Source organism: Oncorhynchus gorbuscha, linkage group LG21 (assembly GCF_021184085.1).
Source record: "Oncorhynchus gorbuscha isolate QuinsamMale2020 ecotype Even-year linkage group LG21, OgorEven_v1.0, whole genome shotgun sequence".
NCBI lineage: Eukaryota > Metazoa > Chordata > Actinopteri > Salmoniformes > Salmonidae > Oncorhynchus > Oncorhynchus gorbuscha.
Window position 1 is genome coordinate 18176914 of NC_060193.1, and position 15288 is coordinate 18192201.

The 15288-nt window shown below is 43.8% G+C and overlaps 1 protein-coding gene across 3 annotated transcripts; it reads right to left on the bottom strand.

Annotated features, from left to right (window-relative positions):
* Positions 1-2126: 2126 nt before the first annotated feature.
* LOC124008616 (T-lymphocyte surface antigen Ly-9-like) lies at positions 2127-8924 on the bottom strand. Of its 3 annotated transcripts, XR_006834120.1 has the most exons (7): positions 8502-8921; positions 5862-6155; positions 5423-5692; positions 3661-3750; positions 3364-3421; positions 3149-3193; positions 2127-2992 (listed from the first exon to the last, which is right to left on the bottom strand). XR_006834120.1 is itself a non-coding variant. In XM_046320022.1 (6 exons), exons 1-5 carry the CDS (start codon positions 8614-8616, stop codon positions 3174-3176), a joined length of 789 nt encoding a protein of 262 aa, XP_046175978.1. In that variant the 5' UTR covers positions 8617-8923; the 3' UTR covers positions 2127-2992; positions 3149-3173. The 3 variants fall into 3 exon arrangements, 1 of the variants encoding a protein (XP_046175978.1); XR_006834121.1 differs by lacking the exon at positions 5862-6155 and having other exon boundaries at positions 8502-8924; XM_046320022.1 differs by lacking the exon at positions 3364-3421 and having other exon boundaries at positions 8502-8923.
* Positions 8925-15288: the final 6364 nt, after the last annotated feature.

Consider the following 15288-nt stretch of genomic DNA (forward strand, 5'->3'; position numbering starts at 1 on the left):
GTAATAACATGGCTATATACAGGAAGTACCAGTACTGAGTCGATGTGCAGGGGTACTGAGTCGATGGGGGTACGAGGTAATAACATGGCTATATACAGGAAGTACCAGTACTGAGTCGATGTGCAGGGGTACGAGGTAATAACATGGCTATATACAGGAAGTACCAGTACTGAGTTTGTGCAGGGGTACGAGGTAATAACATGGTTATATACAGGAAGTACCAGTACTGAGTCGATGTGCAGGGGTACGAGGTAATAACATGACTATATACAGGAAATACCATTACTGAGTTTGTGCAGAGGTACGAGGTAATAACATGACTATATACAGGAAATACCATTACTGAGTTTGTGCAGGGGTACGAGGTAATAACATGACTATATACAGGAAATACCATTACTGAGTTTGTGCAGGGGTACGAGGTAATAACATGGTTATATACAGGAAGTACCAGTACTGAGTCGATGTGCAGGGGTACGAGGTAATAACATGACTATATACAGGAAATACCATTACTGAGTTTGTGCAGGGGTACGAGGTAATAACATGGTTATATACAGGAAGTACCAGTACTGAGTCGATGTGCAGGGGTACGAGGTAATAACATGGCTATATACAGGGAGTACCAGTACTGAGTCAATGTGCAGGGGTACGAGGTAATAACATGGCTATATACAGGGAGTACCAGTACTGAGTCGATGTGCAGGGGTACGAGGTAATAACATGGTTATATACAGGAAGTAGTACTATATACAGGAAGTACTAGTACTGAGTCTGTGCAGGGGTACGAGGTAATAACATGGCTATATACAGGGAGTACCAGTACTGAGTCGATGTGCAGGGGTACGAGGTAATAACATGGCTATATACAGGGAGTACCAGTACTGAGTCGATGTACAGGGGTACGAGGTAATAACATGGCTATATACAGGAAGTACCAGTACTGAGTCGATGTGCAGGGGTACGAGGTAATAACATGGCTATATACAGGGAGTACCAGTACTGAGTCGATGTGCAGGGGTACGAGGTAATAACATGGCTATATACAGGGAGTACCAGTACTGAGTCGATGTACAGGGGTACGAGGTAATAACATGGCTATATACAGGGAGTACCAGTACTGAGTCGATGTGCAGGGGTACGAGGTAATAACATGGCTATATACAGGGAGTACCAGTACTGAGTCGATGTGCAGGGGTACGAGGTAATAACATGGCTATATACAGGAAGTACCAGTACTGAGTCGATGTGCAGGGGTACGAGGTAATAACATGGTTATATACTGGGAGTATCAGTACTGAGTCGATGTGCAGGGGTACGAGGTAATAACATGGTTATATACTGGGAGTATCAGTACTGAGTCGATGTGCAGGGGTACGAGGGGTAGAACAGACCCACGTTTGGAAAGTCTGTTTAATTGATGTTCTATTAGATGTTTTTTCCTGCGTAAGGACCAACCCTATGGTTGGAAGAGAAAGTTGAAATGTAATTGTATTTCATTTCTGGCTTTCGGCGGACTATTCTGTTTTTTTGCAAGCTAATAGCAATGCTATTGTGTAAATTAGGCTACTAGCGTTGCTAAAAGCAGCCAGCTTCTTAACTAGTTATCAGGTTGGAAACATACCTGGGCTAGCTGAAGTCAACTTCTTAAAATTGCTAGGTGGCTAGTAGTATTACAGAGAAACAACAAAAACATGGAATTATTATGACATTTTCTTACAGAACAAATCTGAGGAGGCACATGCCCCTGTGCTCCTTATGGGCATGACGCCTCTGGAAACAGGTGTACTGGTCTAAACCGGTATTGGATACAGGTGTCTGCCTCTGAATGGATGGACGACCGAGGGTGGGGGCACCATTGAGTTAACTTTGAGTTTGATGAGCTTGGATGACTCTAACCTCAGTGATACGACCTTTCTACTCTGATTCTTGACATTAATGAATGAATTAATTGATTCAGGTGACAGGATACAGGGCTTTAGTGTTCTGTCCTCACAAGAGGTTGTGTCATTACTTTGACATAGACCTGTCAACCAACAACCTGACCCCTCCCTCTCCAGCTTCCTCAACAACAGGCCCAGTGACTGCTGAGAAGTAAGTATGACACAAAATGTACTTTAAATAACATTATTTAAAGTTTTAAACAGCATTTATTTTTATCAGACAACAATTATTGTTCAGTAAATCAGAAATGCAATGTTATGTATACATTTATTATGAATAAAATGTGTCTCTATAATTATTCAATTTTATCTCTGTTCTTTTTTTAGTCAGGTCAGTAAATAAATATCAATTACGGTCCCATTCTGATTTGCTTCTAATAGTACCAAAAATTACAACAGGACACGCTGTAAATAGTTTTAGTTACTTAGCTCTGTGGTCCTGGAATTCTGTCATGAACATTTTAAAATGTGATGATCAAGTTTTGTTGGTGGAGTTTAAACACTTGATCGATGTATATATCATAGAAGAGTGTAATTGTTTTTAGGCCAGTTGTTTTTAGTTAAGACATTTGTGTTTTTAATGTACAATGTTTTTGTTGTAATGTATGTGTGTTTATAGTTTTGTTTAATGCAAATAAATTCATAAAAAATCCTACAATGTGATTTTCTGGATTTTTTTTCTCATTTTGTCTGTCATAGTTGAAGTGTACCTATGATGAAAATTACAGGCCTCTCTCATCTTTTTAAGTGGGAGAACTTGCACAATTTGTGACTGACTAAATACTTTTTTGCCCCACTGTCTATGAGGAACAATAAAGGGAGAAGATTGCAATCATGAAAAAAATAAGCAGCAAATGTCAGAAATGTGCAAGTCGTGATAAAAGTTAACAGTAACATCCATCTACAGACTGTAGCCTTGGATGCAGATGATGCAGAGATATAAGGCCCATCCTATGAACACATCCTGCTCAGCTCACAAGTACTTCCTGGTAGGCAGAAGAGGGCGCTTTTGGGCGTCCAACTTTGATCTCGTCGTACAGAGTCTGCGGCTAAATGTGACAAACAACCAAGAAGAAACTGTTTCAGCATCATGAAAGGTAGACCATTTCCAAAGTAGACTACATGGCCTGCCATTCCCTCATAGACTGTTTTGTTAGATTTTTGCTCAACGATATCAGATATGACCATTCATGTCTCGCTCTCACCTTGTTCAGTCTTGGTTCAGCCAGATCATCCACTGTCCCTCTTGTCTGGAATAAAAACAGAAATAGGTACTTAAGCCCATAAACACAATGGATGAACACTGCACAAAACATCAAAATACTGCACGTGCAGAAAATACACAGCAACAGAAATTACAGTTGGCTACACATACATGGGCTTACACAAATTCAGATACATAACGGCAATGCATACTTACATCTTTATTTATTGTACTGCCCTAACATCCGCATATATTGTCTTGTCATTTTGATATACTGTGTTTGACAAGAACAAAATATCAACCAATCAGATCGATACTAAACAGGATATCCACAAACATAAACAGTATAAATGAGACGCTTATGAGGCTCCTCTCTCTTTTTCCAATTTCCTTAATATTCCAAGGCCAAAAGTCTCTAATTATCCTTATGCAACATCATAATCATCCTCAGAATACTTGCAGAGCCATCTGAAATGTTAGTTCATAAAGTTGAGGGCCCTGTGCAGTACATACCCGTGTTAGAGTGGCCCCTGCAGCAATACACTGCCACCGCTACAATGAGGGTCAACACCACTAAAATGCAGATGATACACCACACCAGCCCTGTCAATAACAACACCCATATCAATGTTATGCTATTAGACCATAGAGTATAACTACAGTCACCACCAAAATGATTTGAACTCTTGATAAAGATGAGCAAAAAAGACTATGAAATTAATCATTCAAATACTGAGCTACATTGTATGCTCAAAACGATTTGGGAAATGATATTATTTTATACTAACACATTTGCTCAGTAAACATTTTCTTCTCAAAAAGATAGGTGTCAAAATGATCGACATCCCTGTTTTAAATACTCCAGCACCCTTCCCTTGCGAAGATAACTTCTCCCCAATTTCTTGATATCCAATTGGTAGTTACAGTCTAGTCCCATCACTGCAACTCCCGTGCGGACTCGGGAGAAGCGAAGGTTGAGAGCCACGCGTCCTCCAAAAGACAACCCTGCCAAGCCGCACAGCTTCTTGACACACTTGCCCGCTTAACCCGGAAGCCAGCCGCACCAATGTGTCAGAGGAAACACTGTACAACTGGCGACTGTGTCAGCGTTTATGCACCCGGCCCACCACAGGAGTTGCTAGAGTGCGATGGGACAAGGACATCCCCTAACCCGGACAATGCTGGGCCATTTGTGCGTCGCCTCATGGGTCTCCCGGTCGGATGCGACCTAGCCCGGGATCAAACCGGATCTGTAGTGACGCCTCAAGCACTGCAGTGCCTTACACTGCTGCGCCACTTGGGAGGCCTCAGATTCATGATATCCTTCGTCTGCGCCTATGGACCGTCCTCTTCAATTCAAACCACAGGTTTTCAATGGGGTTCAGAGACTGAGATGGCCATTGCAAAATGTTGATTTTGTGGTACATGTCCTGGCAGAGGCAACCAGGTTTTAATCATGAAGTACTTTGAAAGGCTGGTTATGGCACACATCAACTCCATCATCCCAGACACCCTAGACCCACTCCAATTTGCATACCGCCCCAACAGATCCATAGATGATGCATTCTCAATTGCACTCCGTACTTCTCTCACCCACGGCAGGTCGCCTAGTGATTAGTGCGTTGGGCCAGTAACAGAAAGGTTGCTAGATCGAATCCAAGAGCTGAAAATGTAAAAATCTGTCATTCTGCCCCTGAACAAGGCAGTTAACCCACTGTTCCTAGACCGTCATTGTAAATAAGAATTTGTTCTTAACTGATTTGCCTCGTTAAATAAAGGTAAAATAAAAAAAGTTCACACCTGTTTTTTCAGTGAGGGATAAAACACCAAAAAAACAAACCAGGCTAAGACATGAAACTGTGTTCCAATGTGCAGTGCCTTGCGAAAGTATTCGGCCCCCTGAACTTTGCGACCTTTTGCCACATTAAAGGCTTCAAACATAAAGGCAACATTACATCATCGCAAAGGAGGGTGCAGGAGTATTGACAAAAGGGGTGCCAATAATGTTGGCACCTACAGTATATTTTTGAAAAAAAAAAATTAATTGTTAAACAAAATCTCTTTCTCTGAGCCTTTGTGTTTTTTTTGAGCATACACTATATGCTCAGTATTTATCATCTTTATCAAGGGAGCCAATACTTTTGGAGGTGACTGTATATTAAGCTCTAAAACATGTCTAACAGAATATTAAGAGAATATGACATTATATTTGATAAGATCAGCTTATCAGCACACTGAAAAGTGTATGAAGTGGATTATTATTATATCTAGTTACCTGGGATGGTTGTGTCATTACTACACTTTACTGTTACCGAGGCAGATTTCTCACTGACTGAGTTGGAGGCAGTGCAGGTTACACTGATGTCTCCGTCTGCTGGTGACAGAGAGAAGTGCATCTGCTTGTCGTCCCTGTATGTTTCATTCCCTCTCTCCCAGGTGTAGGAGAGGTTGGAGCCGACTGACACGTTGCACAGCAGCCACACTGAACAGGACTGGTTGGCCAATAGCGTGATCTCCTCCTGGATCACCACCGTGGATATAGGCTCTGATCAACCAGGAGAGAGAAAAAGAGAGTTGTAAAATCATTCTCCAACGTCTAACAAATGATTAAGTGTAAAATGTTGTCAATAACACTACAGTCATAGACAATTAAATCAAACTATGAGAAAAAAGCTGATAACTGTCTATCGTGGACTTTAGTGCAGCAAACTCACCCTGTACTGTTAGTCTGTATGTAGTAGTCAACTCTTCCCAATTTTTCTCATAGGTTGCAATGTAAGTTCCTCTGTCTTTTTCACTCAGATTCTTAATGCACAGAGAGTGGTTCAGTGGATTATACTCCACTTTCTCCTGGTATTTAGGAGAGACCTTTCTGTCAGAAACTATTATGGTACTATTGACCTTCCAACGTTGTCTTCTAAGCTCCTGCGGTGGTTCTGCTACAGCCAGGCACACCGAACCCCCCCTCAATCCATACAGGTCCTTCGGAGGGACTTCAGCCCAGATCCCTAAACAGAGAGGAATAGTTTGCACCTGTTCTTTCAGCGAGGGATAAAATACCAAAAACAAACCGGGCTAAGACATGAAACTGTGTTCCAATGTATTATTTCTCCTAACCATTCTTCTGTCCTCAATTCATTTCCTTTCGGTGCACCATTTATTTGTCCATTGAAGACCACTTGAAACCTTTTCAACTATCTTACTATATACGTATATACAGTGCCTTGCGAAAGTATTCGGCCCCCTTGAACTTTGCGACCTTTTGCCACATTTCAGGCTTCAAACATAAAGATATAAAACTGTATTTTTTTTGTGAAGAATCAACAACAAGTGGGACACAATCATGAAGTGGAACGACATTTATTGGATATTTCAAACTTTTTTAACATTTCAAAAACGGAAAAATTGGGCGTGCAAAATTATTCAGCCCCTTTACTTTCAGTGCAGCAAACTCTCTCCAGAAGTTCAGTGAGGATCTCTGAATGATCCAATGTTGACCTAAATGACTAATGATGATAAATACAATCCACCTGTGTGTAATCAAGTCTCCGTATAAATGCACCTGCACTGTGATAGTCTCAGAGGTCCGTTAAAAGCGCAGAGATCATCATGAAGAACAAGGAACACACCAGGCAGGTCCGAGATACTGTTGTGAAGAAGTTTAAAGCCGGATTTGGATACAAAAATATTTCCCAAGCTTTAAACATCCCAAGGAGAACTGTACAAGCGATAATATTGAAATGGAAGGAGTATCAGACCACTGCAAATCTACCAAGACCTGGCCGTCCCTCTAAACTTTCAGCTCATACAAGGAGAAGACCGATCAGAGATGCAGCCAAGAGGCCCATGATCACTCTGGATGAACTGCAGAGATCTACAGCTGAGGTGGGAGACTCTGTCCATAGGACAACAATCTGTCGTATATTGCACAAATCTGGCCATTATGGAAGAGTGGCAAGAAGAAAGCCATTTCTTAAAGATATCCATAAAAAGTGTCGTTTAAAGTTTGCCACAAGCCACCTGGGAGACACACCAAACATGTGGAAGAAGGTGCTCTGGTCAGATGAAACCAAAATTGAACTTTTTGGCAACAATGCAAAACGTTATGTTTGGCGTAAAAGCAACACCCTGAACACACCATCCCCACTGTCAAACATGTTGGTGGCAACATCATGATTTGGGCCTGCTTTTCTTCAGCAGGGACAGGGAAGATGGTTAAAATTGATGGGAAGATGGATGGAGCGAAATACAGGACCATTCTGGAAGAAAACCTGATGGAGTCTGCAAAAGACCTGAGACTGGGACGGAGATTTGTCTTCCAACAAGACAATGATCCAAAACATAAAGCAAAATCTACAATGGAATGGTTCAAAAATAAACATATCCAGGTGTTAGAATGGCCAAGTCAAAGTCCAGAACTGAATCCAATCGAGAATCTGTGGAAAGAACTGAAAACTGCTGTTCACAAATGCTCTCCATCCAACCTCACTGAGCTCGAGCTGTTTTGCAAGGAGGAATGGGAAAAAATGTCAGTCTCTCGATGTGCAAAACTGATAGAGACATACCCCAAGCGACTTACAGCTGTAATCGCAGCAAAAGGTGGCGCTACAAAGTATTAACTTAAGGGGGCTGAATAATTTTGCACGCCCAATTTTTCAGTTTTTGATTTGTTAAAGTTTGAAATATCCAATAAATGTCGTTCCACTTCATGATTGTGTCCCACTTGTCGTTGATTCTTCACAAAAAAATACAGTTTTATATCTTTATGTTTGAAGCCTGAAATGTGGCAAAAGGTCGCAAAGTTCAAGGGGGCCGAATACTTTCGCAAGGCACTGTATTACCTAAATGACCTTGACTGACTTCCCCTGCACATTGACTCGGTACCCTTGAATATAGCCTTGTTATTGTTATTTTATTTTGTTACGATTTTTCCTTTAGTTTATTTTGCCAATATTTTCTTACTTATTTGTTTAAAACTCTGCATTGTTGATTTGTAAATAAACATTTCACGTTAAGGTGTTCGACGCGTTTGACAAATACATGTTTATTTGATTTGATTTGATTTGAAAAGCTATTGGCCCAACCACACCAGCACAGACCGAATGTGTTTCATTAAAAGACACCATACATGTTTATCTGAATATAGGCAGAGGTGTTATCACACAGTAATAAAGTAAACGTTTTGAGGTATACAACCAATCACTGACAAGGCATTCCACATTCAACACACGCTATTCAAAAACCAACAAGGAAGTTAGGGAAAGCTAACTGCATTCATAACTTTATCATACACATGTTATACATACTGTAAAAAACATGAGGAGGAGAAAGTAAATAATCCATACAAAACGTACCATAGTGGAGGATAGAGAGTAGGAGTATTCCCTGTTTGGAGAAGCACGAGAGGGGACCACCAGACATCTCTGTTAGGAGTTGTGTCTGTTTCCTTTGGCTGTACGTCCTCCTCATCTATCTCTGACTGGTAGATAGCTAGACTCACCAAAACACACAGAGAAGAGAGAGAGACAACATTTGATGAGGGCTGCGGTTCTAGAAAAGACTTCCGGTATGTCAGTTGAAAAGGAAGTTACACTCTATACTCGTTCTCTGAAAAAAGAACTTCACCCAGCTGCAGAGTTATAGACGATGAGGAGTGGCCATGTTTTGGGTCTGTCACTGTGTCCATCAGTCTGATACTGGTGGTTTTTGGAGTGTTTCCTAGTTGCTGGTTGTGTGGTTAATGGTCATATTATTTTACAGGTAACAATATTTTTGGAACTTTATGAGCAGACCACTTCGGAGAAGAGAAAGAGAACGGAGGGAAAGAGAGACAGAGAGGGTGAGAGGAGGGAGAGAGAGAGAAGGGAGCGAGAAAGAAGGGAGAGAGAGAGAAGGGAGAGAGAGAGAAGGAAGAGAGAGAGGAGAGAGAGAGGGACAGAGAGAGGAGAGAGAGATGAGAGAGAGAGAAAGAAAGAAAGAGAAGGGAGATATAGTGAGAGAGTTAGAGAGAGAGAGATAAAGAGTGAGAGAGAGAGATTGAGTGAGCATAGCCTTGCTATTGAGAGAAGCCGCCATAGGCAGACGTGTCTCTCAGGAGAAGATAGTCTATGTGTACACTGCCCACAAAATGAGGTGGACACCTAGCTGCACTTCCTAACCTCCTGCCAAATGTATGACCATATCAGATTACACAAACCCCAAAAGAACAAATCCAATTTTGATAAACTCCCATATCTATTGGCTGAAAAACCACAGTGTACCATCACAGCAGCAACATTTGTGACTTGTTGCCACAAACACAATTGTAAATTCAGCCCGTATTTATCTATTTGCACATCATTACAACACTGTATATAGTCACAATATGTATATTGTCTTGGAGCGTTTTGTGTGTAATGTCTAAATGTTTTTTTAGTCTTTTGTTTATGATCTATTTCACTTGGTTTGGCAATGTAAACATATGTTTCCCATGCCTATAAAGAACTTTGAATTGAATTGAATTGAGAGAGAGACTTAGAGACAGAGGATGTGATAATACAGTGTGTGCAGTTCTTCATATTGGCCTCATATGCCTGCAGAAGGGTTTGCATGAGCTATCCTGCATACTCATGGTACATGAAAAACCCGCCCATGTGTTTTCAGGAGGAAGTGGTTCCGAGGTTACTTACAATGGCCCCCCTTCTACGTTTCAATTAACATGTTGTTGTGATGTAACTTCCTGTGACTGGTAGTCTCCATGGCGACCGGCTTCGGATTCTCAGGAGCAGTGACCTTAGAGATTTTACTACATTTCTGGAGGGGCTATGTCATGGACACTTAAAATTCCAAAATGGGGTAAAGATGTCAGCCATATTATTCAGGGAGAAATCCAAACCAGTCTAATTGGAATGAATGGCAGAATCGGCATAATCCTGATTTTACTTATGCAGGAAAATAAGAGTAAAGCATGTAATATATCAGAAATTGTGTAATAGAGTTATTGTCAACCTAAATATTTGTCAAATAATTATAAATATACTTTATATACCAATTCTCTGTATAAGTAGCCTCCAAAATATACACAGAGTATACAAAACATTAAGAACACCTGCTCTTTCCATGACATAGACTGACCAGGTTAATCAAGGTGAAAGCTATCATCCCTCATGTCACTTGTTACTTCGATCATGTCACTTCGATCAGTGTAGATGAAGGTGAAGGTTAAAGAAGGATTATTAAGCCTTGACACAATTGAGACATGGATTGAGGTGAACGGCTAAGACAATATATATATATATTTTTTTTCTCCCCAATTTCATGGTATCCAATTGGTAGTAGTTACAGTCTTGTCTCATCGCTGCAACTCCCGTACAGACTCAGGAGAGGCACGCGTCATCCGAAACACAACCCAACCAAGCCGCACTGCTTCTTGACACAACGTACATCCAACCCGGAAGCCAGCCACACCAATGTGTCAGAGGAAACACAGTACACCTGGCGACCTGGTCAGCGTGCACTTCGCCCAGCCCGCCAGTGCACAATGAGACAAGGATATCCCTGCCAGCCAAACCATCCCTAACCTGGATGACCCTGGGACAATTGTGCGCCGCCCCATGGACCTCCCGGTCGCGGACGGCTGTGATAGAGCTTGGGCTCGAACCCAGAATCTCTAGTGGCACAAGCTAGCACTGTGATGCAGTGCCTTAGACCACTGCACCACCCGGGAGGCCGCAAGACAAAATATTGAAGTGCCTTTGAATAGGGTATGGTAGTAGATGCCAAGAGTGTCAAGAACTTCAACGCTCCTGGGTTTTTCACGCTTAACAGATTCACGTGTGTATCAAGAATGTTCCACCACCCAAAGGAGATCCAGCCAACTTGAGTCAACATGGGCCAGCATCCCTGAGGAATGCTTTCGACACCTTGTGGAGTACATGCCCAGACGAATGGAGGCTGTTCTGAAGGCAAAACAGGGGGAAGGGGGTGTGCAACTCAATATTAGGAAGGTGTTCCTAATGTATGCTCAGTGTATGTGAACCAAAAATGTAAATTCATGTATTATTGGAAAGCTGTCATGCTATTATGATACAATATCTGTCACGGTCGTTATAATGAGGAGACCAAGGCGCAGAGTGGTAAACGTGCACAGTTATTTAATAAAGAATGAACACTGAACAAAACTAACAAAAACAACAAAATGAACCGTGAAGCTAATATGGCTAGTGCAGAACAGGCAACTACACATAGAATAACAACCCACAAAATACCCCAAGAATATGGCTACTTAAATATGGTCCCCAATCAGAGACAACGATTAACAGCTGCCTCTGATAGAGAACCAATCTAGGCAACCATAGACATATAAACACCTAACTTACAAAAAAACCCTAGACATACAAAACCCCCTAGACAATACAAAACTAAACAAACCACCCTCGTCACACCCTGACCTAACAGAAATCATAAAGAAAACAACGATAACTAAGGTCAGGGCGTGACAGTACCCCCAACCCCCAAAGGTGTGGACTCCCGGCCGCTAAACCTAAATGGGAGGGTCTGGGTGGGCATCTAACTTTGGTGGCGGCTCTGGTTCTGGACGCCGCCACTCTTCTTTACACTGATCCGTGGATCATTGCCGGAGGCTCTGGACTGCAGATCCTCGCCGTAGGCCCCGGGCTGGGGACGTTCGCTGGAGGCTCCGAACTGGGGACCGTCGCTGGAGGCTCCGGACTGGGGACCGTTGCTGGAGGCTCCAGACTGGGGACCGTCGATGGAGGCCCCGGACTTGGGATTGTCGATGGAGGCTCAGGGACTGTGGCCCTTCGCTGGAAGCTCCGGACTGTGGCCCGTCGCTGGAGGTTCCAGACTGTGGCCCGTCGTTGGAGGTTCCGGACTGTGGCCCGTCGTTGGAGGCTCCGAACTGGGGACCGTCGACGTAGGCTCCGGACTGTGGATCGTCGCTGGATGTTCCGGTCTGTGAACTGTCGCCAGAAGCTCTGGACTGGGTACTGTCGCCGGATGCTCTGGACTGGGTACTGTCACCGGACGCTCTGGACTGCCGAGGCGCACTGTAGGCCTGGTGCGTGGTGCCGGCACTGGTGGTAGCGGGCTGGTGACACGCACCTCAGGGCGAGTGTGGGGAGGATGAACTGGACGTACTGGACTCTGGAGGTGCACTGGAGGCCTGGTGCGTGGTGCTGGCACTGGTGGTACCGGGCTGGTGACACGCACCTCAGGGCGAGTGCGGGGAGCAGGCACAAGACGTACTGGACTGTGGAGGCGCACTGGAGGTCTGGAGCGTAGAGCTGACACAACCCGTCCTGGCTGGATGTTTATTTTCGCCCTGCAAATGCACTGCGCTGGCACAGGACACACTGGGCTGTGCATACTCACCGGAGACACAGTGCGCAGAGACGGTGCAGGATATCCTGGTCGAAGGAGGTATCCTGGAGACCAGGAGCGCTGAGCCGGCACCTTCCTTCTTGGCAGGATAACTATTCTAGCCCGGCCAATGCGAGGAGCTGGAATAGAGCGCACCGGGCTAGAATAGCGCACTGGAGACACCGTGCGCTCCACCGCATAACACCTTGCCTGACCAGTTACACACTCCCCACAGTAAGCACGAGGAGTTGGCGCAGGTCTCCAACCTGATTCATGCAATCTCCTTGTGTGCTCCGCCTAATAAATTTCTCCGGGCTGCCTCCGAGAATGTCTGTCTGTCTATCTGTCTGTCTGACCACATAGGTCTAAACACATAGACACATAACCCCCCTAACTGGAACAGTGGTCTTACAAACCATGAGGTGAAATATCAGTCAGAGTCAGACAACTTTTAATGTCATTAATCACCTTGACCTTGTTCTGGTAAATTGCAAGAACTCATAGTCATGCATACTGTACTTAGATTACCAATTCAACACAGTATGGAAACATTCAATATTGTTACCATGTTATATCACATTCTGACCTTTGTTTACTTGGAAGACACCTTTGCAATCATAGGTGTGAATGTGCACATTTACATTTTTCTGTTTATTAAAAACATTCAATGCATTTGTGTGTGTTGGGTGTAGAACTACAGTAGTTTAATGTTGAAGTATAGTGAGGTCATTACTATCTTAGATGAGGGGGGTTATAAAATGTTGCACATCACTATATTTTTATCAGAGAAAGGATGTCATGTGTCTCAAGTTCTTCATATGTATTTCTGTTAGTATTTCCTGATGTTGCAACTGAACTATAATTGATCAACCTAAAGTACTAGTTTGGAGAATTCTATTGTATTGCATTATATTGTATTGTATTCTATTACCAGGGGTATTCTTTGTGTATTAAAGTCAGTATCCAATGTAATGTCTAACATTTCATTATAGAGTGAGGCTGTCAATAATGTTGTTTAAACACTGAAATGTTTCCTTCCTAACACTTTTCCTGTAATGTTGAGGAGCCCAAGAACTCTATTAGGCTGAAAGGAGAGCTGACCAAAGTGGCTTGGTTGTATGGAATAGTTGACCATGAGGACAATATCTGTTTACTGTAACAAAGCATTCATTCCATCTGGTGGATAAAATAAAAAGTTTATTAAAAAATCATGATGCAAAGATACTGTAAAAGTACAGGTTATTAGAAGCAAACATGTATATGTGTCACGCCCTGACCTTAGTATTCTTTGTTTTCTTTATTATTTTGGTTAGGTCAGGGTGTGACGTGGGTGATGTATGTGTTTTTGTATGTTTATGGGGTTGTTAACCATCTAGGTGTTTATGTATGTCTATGGTTGCCTAGATTGGTTCTCAATTAGAGGCAGCTGTTTATCGTTGTCACTGATTGGGAACCATATTTAGGCAGCCATCTTTTTTTTGGTATTTTGTGGGTTATTTTCTATGTCTAGTTGCCTGTGTCTGCACTAGTATTATATAGCGTCACGTTTGTTGTTTTTGTATAGTTTGTTAAGTGTTCTTCATTAAGATCATGTATTCATATCACGCTGCGTCTTGGTCTCCATTCAACGAACGTGACAGAATTACCCACCATAAAAGGACCAAGCAGCGTGATAAGGAGGAACAGCGCTTTGTGGAATTGTGGACTCGGGACAAAATACTGGACGGTAAAACATCCTGGACCTGGGAGGAGGTAATGGCAGGGGACAAGACCCTGCCATGGAAGCAGGTGGAGAGAGAACAGGAGGAACGGCGACGATATATGGGTACACGGCTAGCACGGAAGCCCGAGAAGCAGCTCCAATACATTTTTGGGAGGGGCACACAAGGCTAAGTCAGGTAGGAGACCTGAGCCAATTCCTCGTGCTTACCAAGGGGAGCGTGTAACTGGTCAGGCACTGTGTTATGCAGAGATGCGCACACCGTGCACATTTCTAGTCCTTCTGTAGCTCAGTTGGTAGAGCATGGCGCTTGTAACGCCAGGGTAGTGGGTTCGATCCCCGGGACCACCCATGTAGAATGTATGCACACATGACTGTAAGTATAAAAGCGTCTGCTAAATGGCATATATTATTATTATTATTATAGCCCGGTGCGCTATATTCCAGCTTGGCCGAGAATGAGCATCCAGCCAGGAAAGAGGGTGCCGGCTCAGCGCTCCTGGTCTCCAGTATACCTCCATGGACCAGGATATCCTGTGCCGGCTCTGCGTACTGTGAGTGTGCACAGCCCTGTGTGTCCCGTGCCAGTGCCCTGCATTTGCAGGGCAAGTATAACCATCCAGTCAGGACGGGTTGTGTCTGCTCTACACTCCAGACCTCCAGTACGCCTCCACAGCCCAATACATCCAGTGCCTGCTCCCCGCACTCGCCCGGAGGTGCGTGTCCCCAGCCCCGTACCACCAGTGCCGTCACCACGAACCAGGCCGCCAGTGCGCCTCCAGGGTCCAGTACTCCCTGTTCCTCCTCTCTGCACTCGCCCTGAGGTGCATTTCTCCAGCCTGGTACCACCAGTACCGGCACCAAGCACCAGGCCCACAGTGCGCCTCGCTAGTCCAGAGCGTCCGGCGACAGTGCCCAGTCCAGAGCGTCCGGCGGTAGTCTACAGACCGGAACCTACCACAACGGGCCGCAGTCCGGATCCGCCAGAGTCTCCCTCCGGTCCGGATCCGCCAGAGTCTCCCTCCGGTCCGGATCCGCCAGAGTCTCCCTCCGGTCCGGAT

What these genes read in the sequence shown, in the direction of transcription:
- LOC124008616 (XM_046320022.1), bottom strand. Translation starts at nt 8,616, where the DNA reads ATGAGGAGGACGTACAGCCAAAGGAAACAGACACAACTCCTAACAGAG. An exon ending in ATACAGACTAACAGTACAGG is followed by an intron (nt 5,693 to 5,861) that starts GTGAGTTTGCTG and finishes CTGGTTGATCAG; the next exon opens with AGCCTATATCCACGGTGGTG. An exon ending in TAATGACACAACCATCCCAG is followed by an intron (nt 3,751 to 5,422) that starts GTAACTAGATAT and finishes TGTTATTGACAG; the next exon opens with GGCTGGTGTGGTGTATCATC.